Consider the following 14,775-nt stretch of genomic DNA (forward strand, 5'->3'; position numbering starts at 1 on the left):
CACTCTCCACCTCCACATCTGTTCCTCTCACTAATTTGGCAACTCTTTGCAACCTGACTTTCAACATTATCACAACAAAATCATTCTCCAGAGGTGCCAGTGGTATCTCAATTGCTAAATCATTATGATCTTTTTTCCAGTCATAATTCTCCCTCAACCTGTTGCATGTGACAGAGCTGTTCTGAATGTTCTGTCCTCTCTGGATTTTCATGACACCACTCAGTATGACCACCACTCAATCTCCTTTGCTGGATCATCATCCCTATCATGCTAACTGTGGGTGGATGTATTCCATTGTTTTGGAGTAGGATCTCTTCTCTCCTTCTCCTATATATTCATATCTTTGGTAAACTCATCAGTTCACTTGGATTTATCTGTCTCTTCTATGTAGATGACTCAGATCTATATCTATAGCAACACATCACCAATTGCTTATTAGTAATTTCAAACTGGATGTTTTGGAACATCTCAAACTCAGTATGTCTAAAACAACTCATCATCATTCCCTAGATTCCCATGCCCTCTCCTCTTCCAAATTTTCCTTCTTGTGTTCAAGGCATCACCATCCTTCCCATCTTCTCCTTGATAATTTCTTCTCTACTTTTTACATTCAATCTTGCCTTTTTACCTCCACTGCATCGCTTTCATTAATCCCTTTCCTACTACTCAACCATGTAGTTCAGGTTCTCATTAAATCTCACCTAGATAATCACAACAGCTTCTTTCCCCCAAAATTGCTAATATGATTTTCCTGAAATAAAGATCTAATTATGTGTCTCTTTTACTCAATCAATTCCAATGACTTTCTACTGCCCCCAGCACAAATAATCTGAGACTAGATTTAAACTCCTGACTTAAGGGCTAGTATTCTATTGTCTGCACCATTTAGTTGCCCCCAAGAATAATTCTAAAAGCAGAAATATGTATGATTAGAAAGGAAACCTATTATGTTGAAATAAACAGTAATCAAAATAATTAAAAATGTACATACCCCAAATAAAGAATTCCTATACTACAGAAAGCCTCCCTGATCCCTTCTCCCCACTACTTTATATCTATCTTGTATAAACTAATACATCTCCATGTCAGAATATGAGCTCCTTGTGTCCCTAGAACTAGCACAATGACTGGGATATAATAAATGCTTGTTGGCTGACTTAATATAGGATCACCTATTTTTCCCCCTCTCCAGAGCTTTCCATACACATGTTCTGAATGGTATCTTTAACATTAAAGCACAAAGGCTACAACCTATAAACTTGCCATACATTATTCCATTGCTCCTCAGGCTCCTATGACATTGATTCTTTAGAAAGAGCAAGTAAATCATTCTTGATTTAGTTATATACCATCACCAATAGAAAAGGGATGGAGTTTTAATTTCTAGGGACTTTTAAAAGGCACTGAATAATTTCTCAATGGCAATCTAGCCTACTCTCTTTTTATTCCATCTGAGTCTGGGTTTCTATCCAATATACATGTAGTTATGGACTAATTTAATGGATGTCTATTCAAACAGATATTTGACATTTCCCATTCATATTATCTATTGCATGAACTGTGGTATCTAACAAATGATTAGGCATATATCTTAAAGAGACTGCTTTTAATTAGCACATCCTTAATTGTTTCTTTATAAGGGAAAAAAACCAAGTTTCTTTATAAGCAATAAAAGTGGGATTTTCTATTCTTTAAACCTTCCACAAACTTTGTGATTATGATCATGTATTATACTTCAAAACATTATTTATGAAAACTTAACTGTTGCTTTCTTACATTTTCATTACTCTTGATGTACACATAGATTATTAGTACAGCTTTTATAAAGGCAAGTATTACTGCTATTTGAGTCAGTAATATTCTCTTGATTGTTCTTTTTTTTTTTTAATATTAATACAGAATGGAATTCTTTGCAATTGTGAAGTATCTTTACAACTTTGAGTTATTGTCACATTTGATACTGCAGTGCACTCAAAATCATGTCACTAGCAAGGGATAAATTTTTTCCATGTCTTCATGATCTGAAAATGCTATCTTCATTTTAGTCTCACTTTTACTTCCTCATACATAAGAATTAGAGACTGAAACATTAGGGGCCAATAAAATGATACTTGGTTTAGAAACTGATAGACTGGAGGCAATTACTTGGCCCATTTGCCTTTTCACTGTAGTGGCAGCTTTATATTGTTAAAATTTCCATAAGAAATCACAAAAATCCAGGTCAGTATTTGTTTCTTTTTCCACTTCCCATTTATTTGAATAGGTTAGGGGAGATTTGTTGCAAAATCACATTGCATAATCTCATTATTCTAATCTGGTGTTTAGCATTTAGGGTCAAAAATAAAAAAATCTATGATAGTCTGAGTGCACATAAACAATTCATCCAGAAACAAATACTAAATAGTAACCAGGTTCTTTATCATTAACATAAGTGCATTTCATATTTTGCAATGGTATTTATTCAATATTCCCCTTGTCTAGTCCTTATAGAGAAAAACTTTCACAAATAAGAATTCACAAGACTTTAGGATTCTGAGCTAGCCTATAAAAGCAAGTCCTTGGTCTCCCCCCATCCCTTACTCCCCTCCCCCTCAGGCTGGGGTCAAGTGACTTGCCCAGTGTCACACAGCTAGGAAGTGTTAAGTGTCTGAGACCAGATTTGAATTTGGGTCCTCCTGAATTCAGGGCTGGTGCTCTATCTACTGTGTCACCTAGCTGCCCCCCCCCCCATCCCTTACTTATATAAAGTAACAACTATGTCTAAGGTTCTATTTACTTAAACCTGGTTCTCACAATAAGCCAGGGAGATAAGTGTTATTATTATGCTTATTTTTAGTTGTGGAAACTTATGTGAATTGTCCATATCTATTTAAGTAAGATACTAATAAGTATCTGAAGCTATATGTAAAGACTCAGGTCTTCTTGACCCCAAGTCCAGCATTCTATTCAGTATACCACATAACTGCCTCTAAAATAGTACACCCAATGTCACACAAATATACTCAGTGATCAATAAACATTTATTAAATGTCTAATGTCTACTATGTGGCAGGACCTTTGTTCTGCACTGGGGATACATGAGGCAAAAGACAAATCTATGCTTTCAAAGAGCTTATAACTATTAAGTGATACGCTAACCTTAGAAACCCAGGTCTTCAGGTTTCATATCTAGTCCTTCTTCCCATATACCATGTGGCCTACTTCACAAGGGTGTTGAAGTCCCTGAATATTAAGACCTATCACTGCCTTTATCTGAAGGCTTTTATTGAACCAGCAGAAGAAAACTTTTGATTTTCTGCCAAGTGAAGTTGATATAGAAGGCATTTTCATAATTTTTAAAAATATTGGTACTCTAAATCATAAGATTTTTTTGGCCAGTGACTAACAAATTTAGATATTACTTAGAAGCATACATATAAGCTGTATTATAATTTTCTCACCACTAAACTAGAAGACATAAGAAACTAAACAGAAAAAAGACAAGTATTTCTAAAGATGCACAAATAAAGAAATGGATGGAATTGGTTTCAAGATGAGTCCAAAGGCATCTTGAACATCTTGCTTTGCAAATATTTATTATAAGCATAGGTAAAAAGAAACTACCAGAATCTAATGAAGTCAAGTTTTTCTAAAAGCATGTTTCCTACAATTGAAAGAATCAATGGCTGACTAATTATGGAGGAAAATGAAATCGTTTAAAAAACAAACAAACAAACAAAAAAATCCCACTTCATACTTGCACTATTTCAAAGTTTAAAAAAATAAATTAAAAACAAAAAACAAACAAACAAAAAACCCAGGGCAGCTAGGTAGTGCAGTGGATAGAGCACCAGCCCTGAAGTCAGGAGGACTTGAGTTCAAATCTGATTTTTTTAATACTTTCTAGCTGTGTGACTCTTGGGCAAATCACTTAACCCCAATAGCCTCAGCAAAACAAACAAATAAAAAACAAACCCCACACATATTTAGATACTCAATGAGGATAAATGAGAATAAATATAAGAAAATTAACTCCCTGAATAATTGACATATTTGGGAAACATTCATCTAAAAGACATACCATAACACTGATACATTGTTAGTAGAATTGTGAATGCATCCAACCATTCTGGAGAGCAATTTGAATCTATGCTCAAAAAATTATCAAACTTGCATACCCTTTGATCCAGCAATGTTTCTACTGGGTTTATATCCCAAAGAGACCTTAAAGAAGGGAAAGGGATCCGTATGTGCAAAAATGTTCATGGAAGCCCTTTTTATAGTGGCTAGAAACTAAATGGATGCCCATCAATTGGAGAATGACTGAATAAACTGTGGTTTTTGAATATTATGGAATATTATTGTTCTGTGAGAAACGACCAATAGGATGATTTCAGAAAGGCCTGGAGAGACTTACATTAACTGATGCTAAATGAAATGAGCAGAACCAGGAGATCATTATAAACAGCAACAAGATTATACAATGATCAATTCTGATGGACATGGCTCTCTTCAACAATGAGATGAACCAAATCAGTTCCAATTGTTCAGTAATTAAGAGAATCAACTACATCCAGTGAAAGAACTATAGGAAGTAAGTGTGGACTACAACATAGCATTTCCACTTTCTGTTATTGTCTGCTTGCATTTTTGTTTTCCTTCTCAGATTATTTTTACCTTATTTCTAAATCCGATTTTTCTTGTGCAGCAAAATAACTGTTTAAATATGTATACATATATTGCGTTTAACATATACTTTAACATGTATTGGTCTACCTGCCATCTAGGGGAGGGGGTGGGGAGAAGGAAAATTTGGAACAGAAGGTTTTGTAAGAGTAAATGCTGAAAAATTACCCATGCATATGTCTTGTAAATAAAAAGGTATTTTAAAAAAAGACATCATATTAAAACAAAACAAAAGCAAAAAAAAAAAAAAAAAAAAAAAAAAAAAAAAAAAGCCAAAAGAACCAAACTACATACAAAAAACTAGAAAATTTGAAAAGACATTTTCTGTTGTTTGTTATTTCCTTCTCCATTCATTTCACAGATGAAGAAACTGGGGCAGACAGGGTTAGGGTTAGACTGTCCCAGGATTTCACAGCTAATTAAATGTCTAGGACCATATTTGAACTCAAAAGAGAAGTCTTTCTAATTTCAAGCCTGGCATTCTATCCACAGTACCACCTACCTATCCCTCAATTTGTGCTGTGCAGTCTTATCTAATTCTTTGTGATTTAACTGTACACTAATATTCTTTCCATATTCCTGGAAAAGAAACTGAGTGATTCGCCATTTCCTTCTCCAGTGGATTAAGGCATATAGAGGTTAAGTGACTTGCCCAGAGTCACATAACTAGTGTCAAAGACCTAGTGCTCTATCCATTGAGTGACCTAGTTGCCTCAGATTATTTTTTAAAAAGAAGTTACATTTAATATATCAACAATACCCCAAACAATGGCAAATGTTAAGTTGCCTTATTTTGTGCTATCATTTAACTATCATTAAAAATACATTCTTAATAAAAGTGAGCTATCATACTTTATAAAGTATGTTTAAGCAATGTAACTGAACAGTAATTTTGGAATCATGGTGATGTGACTATAATTGCATATAGTTGATACATTAGAAATAAATATGAGGAATGGACCAAAAAAGTACCAAAGACTTACCCCAATCAATGAGTTTTTGGCATTTCCAATTGTGGTTAATGCACTGAGGTCAAATATAACTACAAATTTTGCATTGTCTACATTGAATACATGGTTCTTAAAAGCATCATGTTGGATTTCAGAACAGGCTTCAGGAAGTTGTAGGTTATGCAGGAGATTGTTCAGTGCACAGGTCATTTCTCCCAAAATTAACCTGTAGGCAGTCTCCAAAACAGGAATATTCTTCAGGCTGAGTACAGCTTGATATACGGCATGAGCTACAGCAACAACCTTGAAAATTTAAGAAAACATCTCAAAAAAGGGTAATTTTTCTATTTCAGCTCATTTCTGACATATTTCCAAGCTCCAAATGTTCAGCATATGCTTTGAAAGCTGTCAAGGATCACACAAATGTAAGGTATTAAGTTTTAATTAAGAAGAAATTACAATAAAATTTCTAAAAACATTATAAGCAAAGATAATTTCTAAAGAAAATTGCTTGAAAGGAGCATTTCTTGTATTTATTTTTTTGTTTTGGGGGGAGCATTGTGATTTGGATATACCAAGAAATTAGAAAATTGAAAATTGATTCCTGACAAAAATAAGTCCTATTCACAAATTTCATTTTACAGCTATAAAACAACAGATCTCAAATGCATGTATAGAGCTCAGCCAAAAGTTTTAACAGCTGGTTTAAATCTTTATGATAATAATGAAATGATGGACAATGTTAAATTAAATTTTAAAATTTTTACCTGTGACATGAAAATCTAATTTTCTTCAACCTATACCTGTATGGTATTATAATAGTTAACAAATACTTATTTAAATAATTCATTTCAACCCTAAAATTCAGAGAATAAGTATCCATCATATCATTATGACCAATAAGGCAAAATGTTTAGATCCCCCTTTCCTTACAAATCAACTTTGAATCTACTTATTACTTACCTCTTTTTCTTTATGATAACGCAGAAGTAGTAGTTTAGATGCTGGTATAAACAGTTTTTCTACGAATGATGATGGCAATTTTGTATTTATCTGTTCAACAATCTAAAAAGCATAGGATAAACAATATTTGTCTCATCTATATTTTTAAAAGTCCAATCCTCATGAACTAAATTTAAAACTCTGTATACAATTTTAATGGAAAATAAACCTTAAATAGAATTAACCTACTAAACTCTAAACTTAATGTAAAAGCCATCTACTTACAGAAGAAAACTAAACTAACCCATTTTCAAAATGCTACACAAAAGCTCAAGTGGAAAAGAAGCAAAATATATATAATAGGGAGTACCCAAAATGACTAAGTACTTCTATGAGGAAAGATTTGGCCCTGTAAATAACTTCAAAATTTATTAGAGAACTTCTAGCAAAAAAAAAAAAAAAAAAGCATTTTTACAATATAAAAAATACATTAAAAATTCCTTAAATATAAAGAATATCTCAAAATAAATTTTTAAATAATGCCCTTTGAGAGCTTCCAACATACTGGTTTAAATTAAAAGACCTGAATAAACTATAAATCAATAAATTAAAAGGCAATGAAAAACTAGAATTATGTACTTACCAATGTGAGCAAATTCAAAACCGAGATGATATAATCTGTACCACAAGTCTGGCAATTCTCCAACTGATCTAATCCATATGTGATGACCATGTCACAATGTATAGTCATACTAGGGTCTAAGCTACCAAGCAAAACACCAACACATTCATTGGCAGCAGTCAAAACTGCCTCAGAAAAAAATACTTGGTTTGCTGCTGTAACGCATCTCATTACTCTGTACAGTACCTATAAATAGAGAAAATTAATACATTTTGTAAAAATTGTTATCTTTTTTAAAAATCATCTTTAGGGGCAGCTAGGTGGCACAGTGGATAGAGCACCAGCCTTGAATTCAGGAGGACCCGAGTTCAAATCTGGTCTCAGACACTTAACACTTCCTAGCTGTGTGACCCAGGGCAAGTCATTTAACCCCAGCCTCAAAAAAAAAAAAAAATCATCTTTAGATTTTAAGATGATTTTTAAAAAGCTTCAATATTGATCTTAAAGTAAAAAAAATGAGGTCCAGAAAGTGAATTATCAAATGACTTGTTTTTAGTCAGTGTCAGATTGCCAAGATAGTATCAAATACAGGATACGAATACAGGTCCTCTGCCAATAAAGACACTGTCTTAATTTTTTTTTAAACAAATGATTAAATTAATAATATTTTATATTCATTAAGGTGTTTTATATGCTAACACTAAAGTGGTCTAAAGCCAGAAAATTCTAGAGATTTAATTTAAAGGGCTAGAATTCATTCTAATAAATACATATTACTGTAAATAAAGTTAACAAAAAATTTATTTTTTAAAAGGATGCCTAGAGCATAATGAATAACACAGTAATGTTATTGATCATTCTTTTAATTCTTTTAAACTGTGAACTGTCATCTTTCAAAAGGTAAGAAAAGACTTTAACTAATATTAAGTAATAGATGCCAGGATAAGTATGTTTTATAACATTTTAAATAATTTTTCAAGCAGGATAATCAATACTTATATGCCAAATTTCTAATAAAATCAGAGAAAACAGACTAATGTAAGAATATAATTATCTGTAACAAAATTCTTTAACCAGTGATCATCTTAAGAAAGTAATTAAAAAGCTTTTTAAGTAGGATAAAAAATGTTTTATTAAAAGTATAAATTAAAATCTGTGATAGTCCATGACTGGAAAGTTACTTAGACTGATTTACTTTGCATTTTAGTGAGCTGTTTAACTGCTATTTTTGTTGCTCATTCTCTCTTTTCAAAGAGGACAAAATGAGATCAGGGATGTTGTTTTGACTTGTGTGGAACTGGATTTAAGTAAGATAGAGTTGCACAAGATCGTCTGCCTCTTTCTCTGCTCCAAACTCAGTAAAGTCCATTGACAAGAAAAAAATCAAGATAACTGGCAATGGCCTATGTCAATGATGCAGTGGATAACTTTAGTGTCTTCAAGGTCTGACTAAGCTCTAAGATCTCTAAAGTGTCCAATTAAGCTACTTTTATCACTGTTGATACAAATTATTCTTATCTACCCATTCTACTTGAAGAAGTTGGACATTCCCTAACTCACAGATTTGAAACCTTTAGCTTAACCTCAATTTGGTTTAGCTTGTCTGCTGAGATGGTTTTTATGGGGGTATGGATGCTGCACATGCCATAGCTTTTTAGAGCTTTTAAAGTCTAACCATGACTCTAAAAAAGGAGTGCAATGATACATGAATATGAAATAGAGGTTTGGTCTATACATCAATATATTCATTTATCTGAAGAACACTACCCAACCCATTTTTGTCATTAAATAAGGACTATCTATACAGAAAAATCTCAATTATCTAATCTTTCAGAATGTCATTAGTTATTTCTGTCTGAAGAGTTATATCCTTTTCACTACAAATAATTTGAAACCAATGACAAATTATTCTACAATATATTACAAATTTCTCTGTCTTTCTAAGCAGAAGATATAATTTTAACTTTATTACTACAAACATGTTATCATTACACTATTCTGTAAAACACTGATATAGTGGCTGCTGTTTTGTCTGCTATGCTTAATAAATTCTATCTTTTTATAGTTTTTATATCTCCTCCTTTATCAGCATGCCTACCTCTTAAAGCTAACTTTTTTTCCTCAATTTGCTACTTCTAATCATTTTACTATGAAATTGAGAAAATGGATAATCAAATTTGTTAGAATAATCAAAATTTAAAGTAACCACAGAGTTTAAAGAACTGAGAGGTTCTCTTATGATATATAAAAGATTCTTAAAACAAACAAAAAAAAAAACAACTTACATCTGTGACATACGCTTCAGTAATTGGAGGACCTCTGATTGGGCTGAAGCGCTCCCCAATGCTTCTTACAACAGTACTGAATACACGAAGTAGTGCTGCTAACTTTGGTAATGATACTGATGGAGGAGGAATATCTTCATCTACTGACTCCCCAGAGGCTACATGACTGAGGTCCTAGATAGGGTACATAAATAAAAAACTTCCATTAAGAAAACTGATTTTAAAAAATTCCAATCTCAAAAGAAAACATTTGGTACAGTCACCAACATCAAAATGGATGGAAAAAAGAAATGGATCTCTTATTCCACATTAATGTTAATCAAATTCAATTAATGTAAGAAATAATTTCTACTCTCTTTGGAACATTTAGAGTGACAGGAACTTTTCTCTGAAAGTTCTACCACTTACTTGGCAACTTTGGCCAACTAACTTCAACTCTCTCTGCCTCAGCTTCCTCAACTATAAAATATTAAGACAGACTAGTTATGTAAGGTCTCTTAGAATTCAAAATTTTACTTATTTACTGATTTACTTATTCAACAAATATTTTTGCTAGTACTTCCTAAATATTAGGAATCTACATTAAAGAATCTACAAACTAATTGGGGTAGATAGAACACACATAAATTAGATAATAAATTAAGTTAAATTACAAAATACCTTAAGAAATTTAATATAATCTTGTACTGGGATAAATGATATAGAGAACAGATGCTATAAGATTGAAGAGGAACCTTTTTCTCTGAACTAAAATAATCCAGAAAAGCAACATAGAAATAGATCTTTAAAAAAAAAGCAAAAAATGTTGAGGAATGTACATTCCAGATGTGAGACATGTCTCAAATAAAGGCTATGAAGTAAGAATATGCGTGAGTTTTTTACAGAACTGCAAACAGACCAATCTGCTACAGCTAAAAAAGTTAGAATAGTGGGAGATGGGATGAAAAAAAACTAGTTATAGTAACTTTATGAAAAATCTTGAATTCCAAGGTGGCGTAAATTTTATCCTGTGGGTACTCCTACAATATTCAGGCAATATGCCAGATACTGAGGACACAAGAATAAAAATTTTTTTAACAATCCCTACTTGAAAAGAACTTACATGCTAAAGAAAAAGACAAATACAAGTATGGATATGTATAGCATAAATAAATGCCAATATTAAAAAGATGTTAAATAACAGTCTGGAAAGGAGGATACTAACAGCTGTGGGAGGAGAAAGAAGAAGGGCAAATGATGGTCAAGCTGTGCATTAAAGAGAAGGTCTCCATAAGGCAGAAGTAACATTCTTGGAGGCAGCCACTCCAAATGGCAGTATATACAATCTGGTACCATGGAGATGTTATATTATGTAAGGAACAAAAAAAAAAGGCCCATTTGTCTGATCAAAGAATATATGTATGGAGGAGGAGGGATTCATGTATAATGACATTATATAGGTAATTCGGGTCCAGATTTTTCAGTACTTTAAAAGCCAAGCATAGGAAATTAATTTATATTAGGGGCAGCAAAAGTTCATTAGAGCTGAATGAGGAGACACCCATGATTAGATCTGTACTTCAGGAAAATCATAATGGCAGCTGTGGATAAATTAGGCAGGGAGAAGTATTAAGAAATTGTTAAGATAATCTAGGTGAGATTTGATGAGAACCTGAACTAAAATGGTTGAGTGGAGTTAAAAGGCACTGATTCAACAGTGTTGTGGAAGTAAAAAAAGGCAAGACTGAATGTAAAACATAGGTAAGAAGGAAGAGTCAAAGGATAATGCTAGGTTTGCCAACATGGGGAAATGAGAAGGATGGTGATGTCTTCCAACAGAAATAGGAAAATTTCCTCTGTACATAAGACACAAGGTAAATCCAAGGGAACTGAAGAGTACAGAGTATAGGAGGAAGAGAGAAAAGAACCTAGAACAAAACATTATGGTACATCCACATATAGATGATGAGCCAGCAAAGAAGATTTATGAGTGGTCATCCAGGGGTAGAAAAGAATTATGACTGAAAAAAGACCATTACATTCTGAGAGAGTAATTTTGTTGAATGATGATGTTGAATGTCAGATAGTAAAGTCATAAACTTAGAGACATGGAGGCAGTGAATGTAGATAGCTTTTTCAAAGAGTTTGGGTTAGAAAGGTAAGAGTCAATCTAAAAAGACTTGAGATTGAGGGCCTAGCAAAAAGTTGAAGATTGGGAAGGTAATGAGAATTTAGGAATAGGAAAAGGTCAATAGGAAAAGAGAAAAGACAAATTTATGAAACACTTCATTAGCTATGGTAACTGAATGACCACTGAAAGTGAAAAATTGTTTTTTTAAAAGGTTTGAAATCTTGAATATATGAAAAAATGTTAACATACCCCTAAACTACATGAAGAAGGGAATGAATAGAACAAACAAGAAACAAGCTAATGCATTTGATTTGAGGGAAAAACATCTACAAGAAAATACACAATAAGGAAGTATATGACTAAAGTTCAAAAAGAAAAGCCCAAACTAGAGAAACAGATGTGTAACAACTTCAAATGTTGTAATTCAAACAGTGAATGCATAAGAGCTATAACCATAAAAGCAGAAAACTCAGAACCCAGGACTAAAATCTTGGGCACTGCCCAAGTTGCCAATTAAAGGCACAGAGCTTCATTAGGGCATGTTTTTTTAATGCTTCTACCCAAAGTAGCATGCTCTTCTCCAAGTTGAGGAGTACTTGAGTACACCAAAGCCAACCAGAATTCTTAAAGGTTAAGTTGCCTTTACTTTTATACACTAGTGTTACAAAAGAATTAACAATAAAAACAAAAAGAATAACTAGAATAAGGAGAATTTAGAAAAAGTAAAGACACCATGTTCTTTATCTGGCCCTAAAACCCCAAAGAAAATTTTGGGCCTACAATTTTTGGCCTTTTAATCTGACAGCATCAAGCTGTATTTTAGCCCCAATTAGGTATAACTGAAATTTTTATTTTCCAGAATTTAATTTTGGAAAAGTGTTCATATGCAGAGTTGATAATTTAAATTACTATTATAAGTTAAAAACATGAATTTTTAATGTACTGAGAACCACAGATTTAGAGCTAGAAGGGACTTTTCTGATTCCTTCATCTTACAAATGAGAAAACTCTTTTTCTTAAGATTTTTAAATATTTTTGCTGAGAAAAAAAAAAATTGATTCCCATTCACATGCCTACCTCAGCATAAGCTTCCATATCTTCTAGAAACTGACCAAGAAGAGTAGTAGAAAATGCAAGATCAGCTACCCAAAATGGCTCCAGACTCTGTAACCATCCTAGAGAAGATGTAATACAAATTTTAAAAAAAGTAACCAAAGAAAACATGTGTTACTTAGCTCTGACCAATCCTACTTTTTAAATGGACCACTCTTCAACAGTATTTAATTATATTTTATGTCAAAGAAGTAAAACAATTTTAAATATCATATTGCAATGTAGAAAAGTGAACATAAAATCAAACTTTCAAAATTTAACATATGAAGTTTTTTGTCTCAATTCAAAGAATCAAATCAATTCACTGCATCTAAGACTTTGGTTCCAATTTAAGTTCTGAGGCTAATTGATAACTGAACTTAGGAAAATAGCCTAAAGAAATTGAAATCCAAATTGACTAATATAAAGTACAACCTAATTCACCTACTTTACAGGTTTAAGAATCAAATAAGATAGAAAATTTAAATGCTAAAGAGAATGAGGCTTGATGAATGTGACCCCAAAAAAAAAAAAAAAAAAAATCAACAATAGTACTTACTCAGCAATGTAATCAATCTGAAAAGGTAGTCTCTGTGTTTTTAAGCATCTGTCTACTTTCCTTAAATCTGTCTTAATTTCTTGATAGAAGTGTTTTTAGTAAGCAATCAACTAATGACATATGACTGGCTTCTTCCTTTATTTCCGAAATTTATTAAGTTACCAATTCTTAGAATTAGAAGAATGTAACATAAATTCTTATGTTTGGTTTTTTTTCCTACAGTTATCTCATTATCTGATTTAACATGAATGACACTGATAAGACTTTCCTTTGAAAAAGTTACTCTTTATAGTGATCTCATTATTTCTACAAAGTAGATCAAATACTATTATTTAATATTCAAGAAAATCAAGTACTTTCATAAAGCACATATTCTCCTTAAATCATAATACTTAATTTGTACAGACTGAAAACACTCTAAAATTTATAGACTAAAATACTTACCAGACACCTGCTGAGTCAGAGAAGGTTTCTGAGTGTGATCTATATGCCATCCAACTAATATATCAACCGTATCCTTTAGAGAGGAAAAAGGGTTTTAATCTAAAATTTCTGTGAACTTAATTAATTTTTCCATTTTCAATACATTTCAAAGTAAAAGAACATCTATTCCACCCAATCTTTTTTTATTATAAAAAAGAAATATCAAGAAAGAAAACTGGTAGTGCTTTTGGAGACCAAGACAAACTGGACCCGCAATTTTTTTTTAATGTAGACAATTCCTTAATATAAAAAGTTTCTCATTCAATTTAACATGAAATTAAATGATTTTACCAAGGATCACACAACTAATACATGTCAATTTAAATTGTCCTAAGTGTAACCCCAGACCTATCTCTTCTATATTACAATGAGGTGATATCTCCTAAATTAGATATCAACTTGTTAATTCATGCCAGCATAAAAAGGAGACACACTAAGATAAACAGAAGCACTATGGAAGACCAGTCCACAGAAAGCCTGACTTTCATGGACCACTCCTAACTCTCTATGAAGAGAGGAACTCAAAAACTCACCCTAAAATTTGTGCTGAAAATATGAGGGTAACATCGAGCCACCAAAAGTATGCACTTCACACATTTGCAGAGTAATTCTGGTGTATCCACATTTTCTAGAATGGACTGTAGGCTGGTCATCACAAGCTTAAAAATAAAAATAACAAAACATAAATTTCTCACGAAGGTGAAAGAAGATTAGAAATGGTACTTAACTAGTTAACTGTGTATCAATTACATAGAATTAGATTCTAACATGGTCCTCTTAAAAGAACTGTATTCTGAAAACCTTTCCTCTAAGGAATCAAAATGAAGGGAAAAAAAAATCCAACATACTCTTTGGAATCCATCAGTAATATTCTTATCATGACTAGTGAGACTTAGAAAGATATGCTAAATAAAGAAAAACCTATATTAAACAATGAACTATATATAACCAAATATATCTGAAGGACAAAAGCAGTTTCCTTTAAACTTAAAAACATATCAGGTTTTTTTCTTTCCCCATAATTATCATATTTTGCTTTAAAGTGATTCAGAGTATATAAGAACTTC

The 14,775-nt window shown here is 32.2% G+C and overlaps 1 protein-coding gene across 4 annotated transcripts in view; it reads right to left on the minus strand.

The window, feature by feature from the left end:
• SMG1 (SMG1 nonsense mediated mRNA decay associated PI3K related kinase) overlaps window positions 1-14,775 on the minus strand; it is a 117,018-nt gene that overhangs the window by 66,497 nt on the left and 35,746 nt on the right. For all 4 annotated transcript variants that reach the window (XM_074280894.1, XM_074280893.1, XM_074280895.1 and 1 more), the window contains 7 exons: window positions 14,242-14,367; window positions 13,670-13,742; window positions 12,652-12,749; window positions 9,465-9,638; window positions 7,201-7,425; window positions 6,579-6,680; window positions 5,649-5,918 (listed from right to left, as the gene is read on the minus strand). In XM_074280894.1, coding sequence (XP_074136995.1) covers window positions 5,649-5,918; window positions 6,579-6,680; window positions 7,201-7,425; window positions 9,465-9,638; window positions 12,652-12,749; window positions 13,670-13,742; window positions 14,242-14,367 — 1,068 coding nt within the window. The remainder of the gene's footprint in view (window positions 1-5,648; window positions 5,919-6,578; window positions 6,681-7,200; window positions 7,426-9,464; window positions 9,639-12,651; window positions 12,750-13,669; window positions 13,743-14,241; window positions 14,368-14,775) is intronic.

The sequence above is a fragment of the Sminthopsis crassicaudata genome, chromosome 1 (assembly GCF_048593235.1).
Source record: "Sminthopsis crassicaudata isolate SCR6 chromosome 1, ASM4859323v1, whole genome shotgun sequence".
Taxonomy (NCBI): domain Eukaryota; kingdom Metazoa; phylum Chordata; class Mammalia; order Dasyuromorphia; family Dasyuridae; genus Sminthopsis; species Sminthopsis crassicaudata.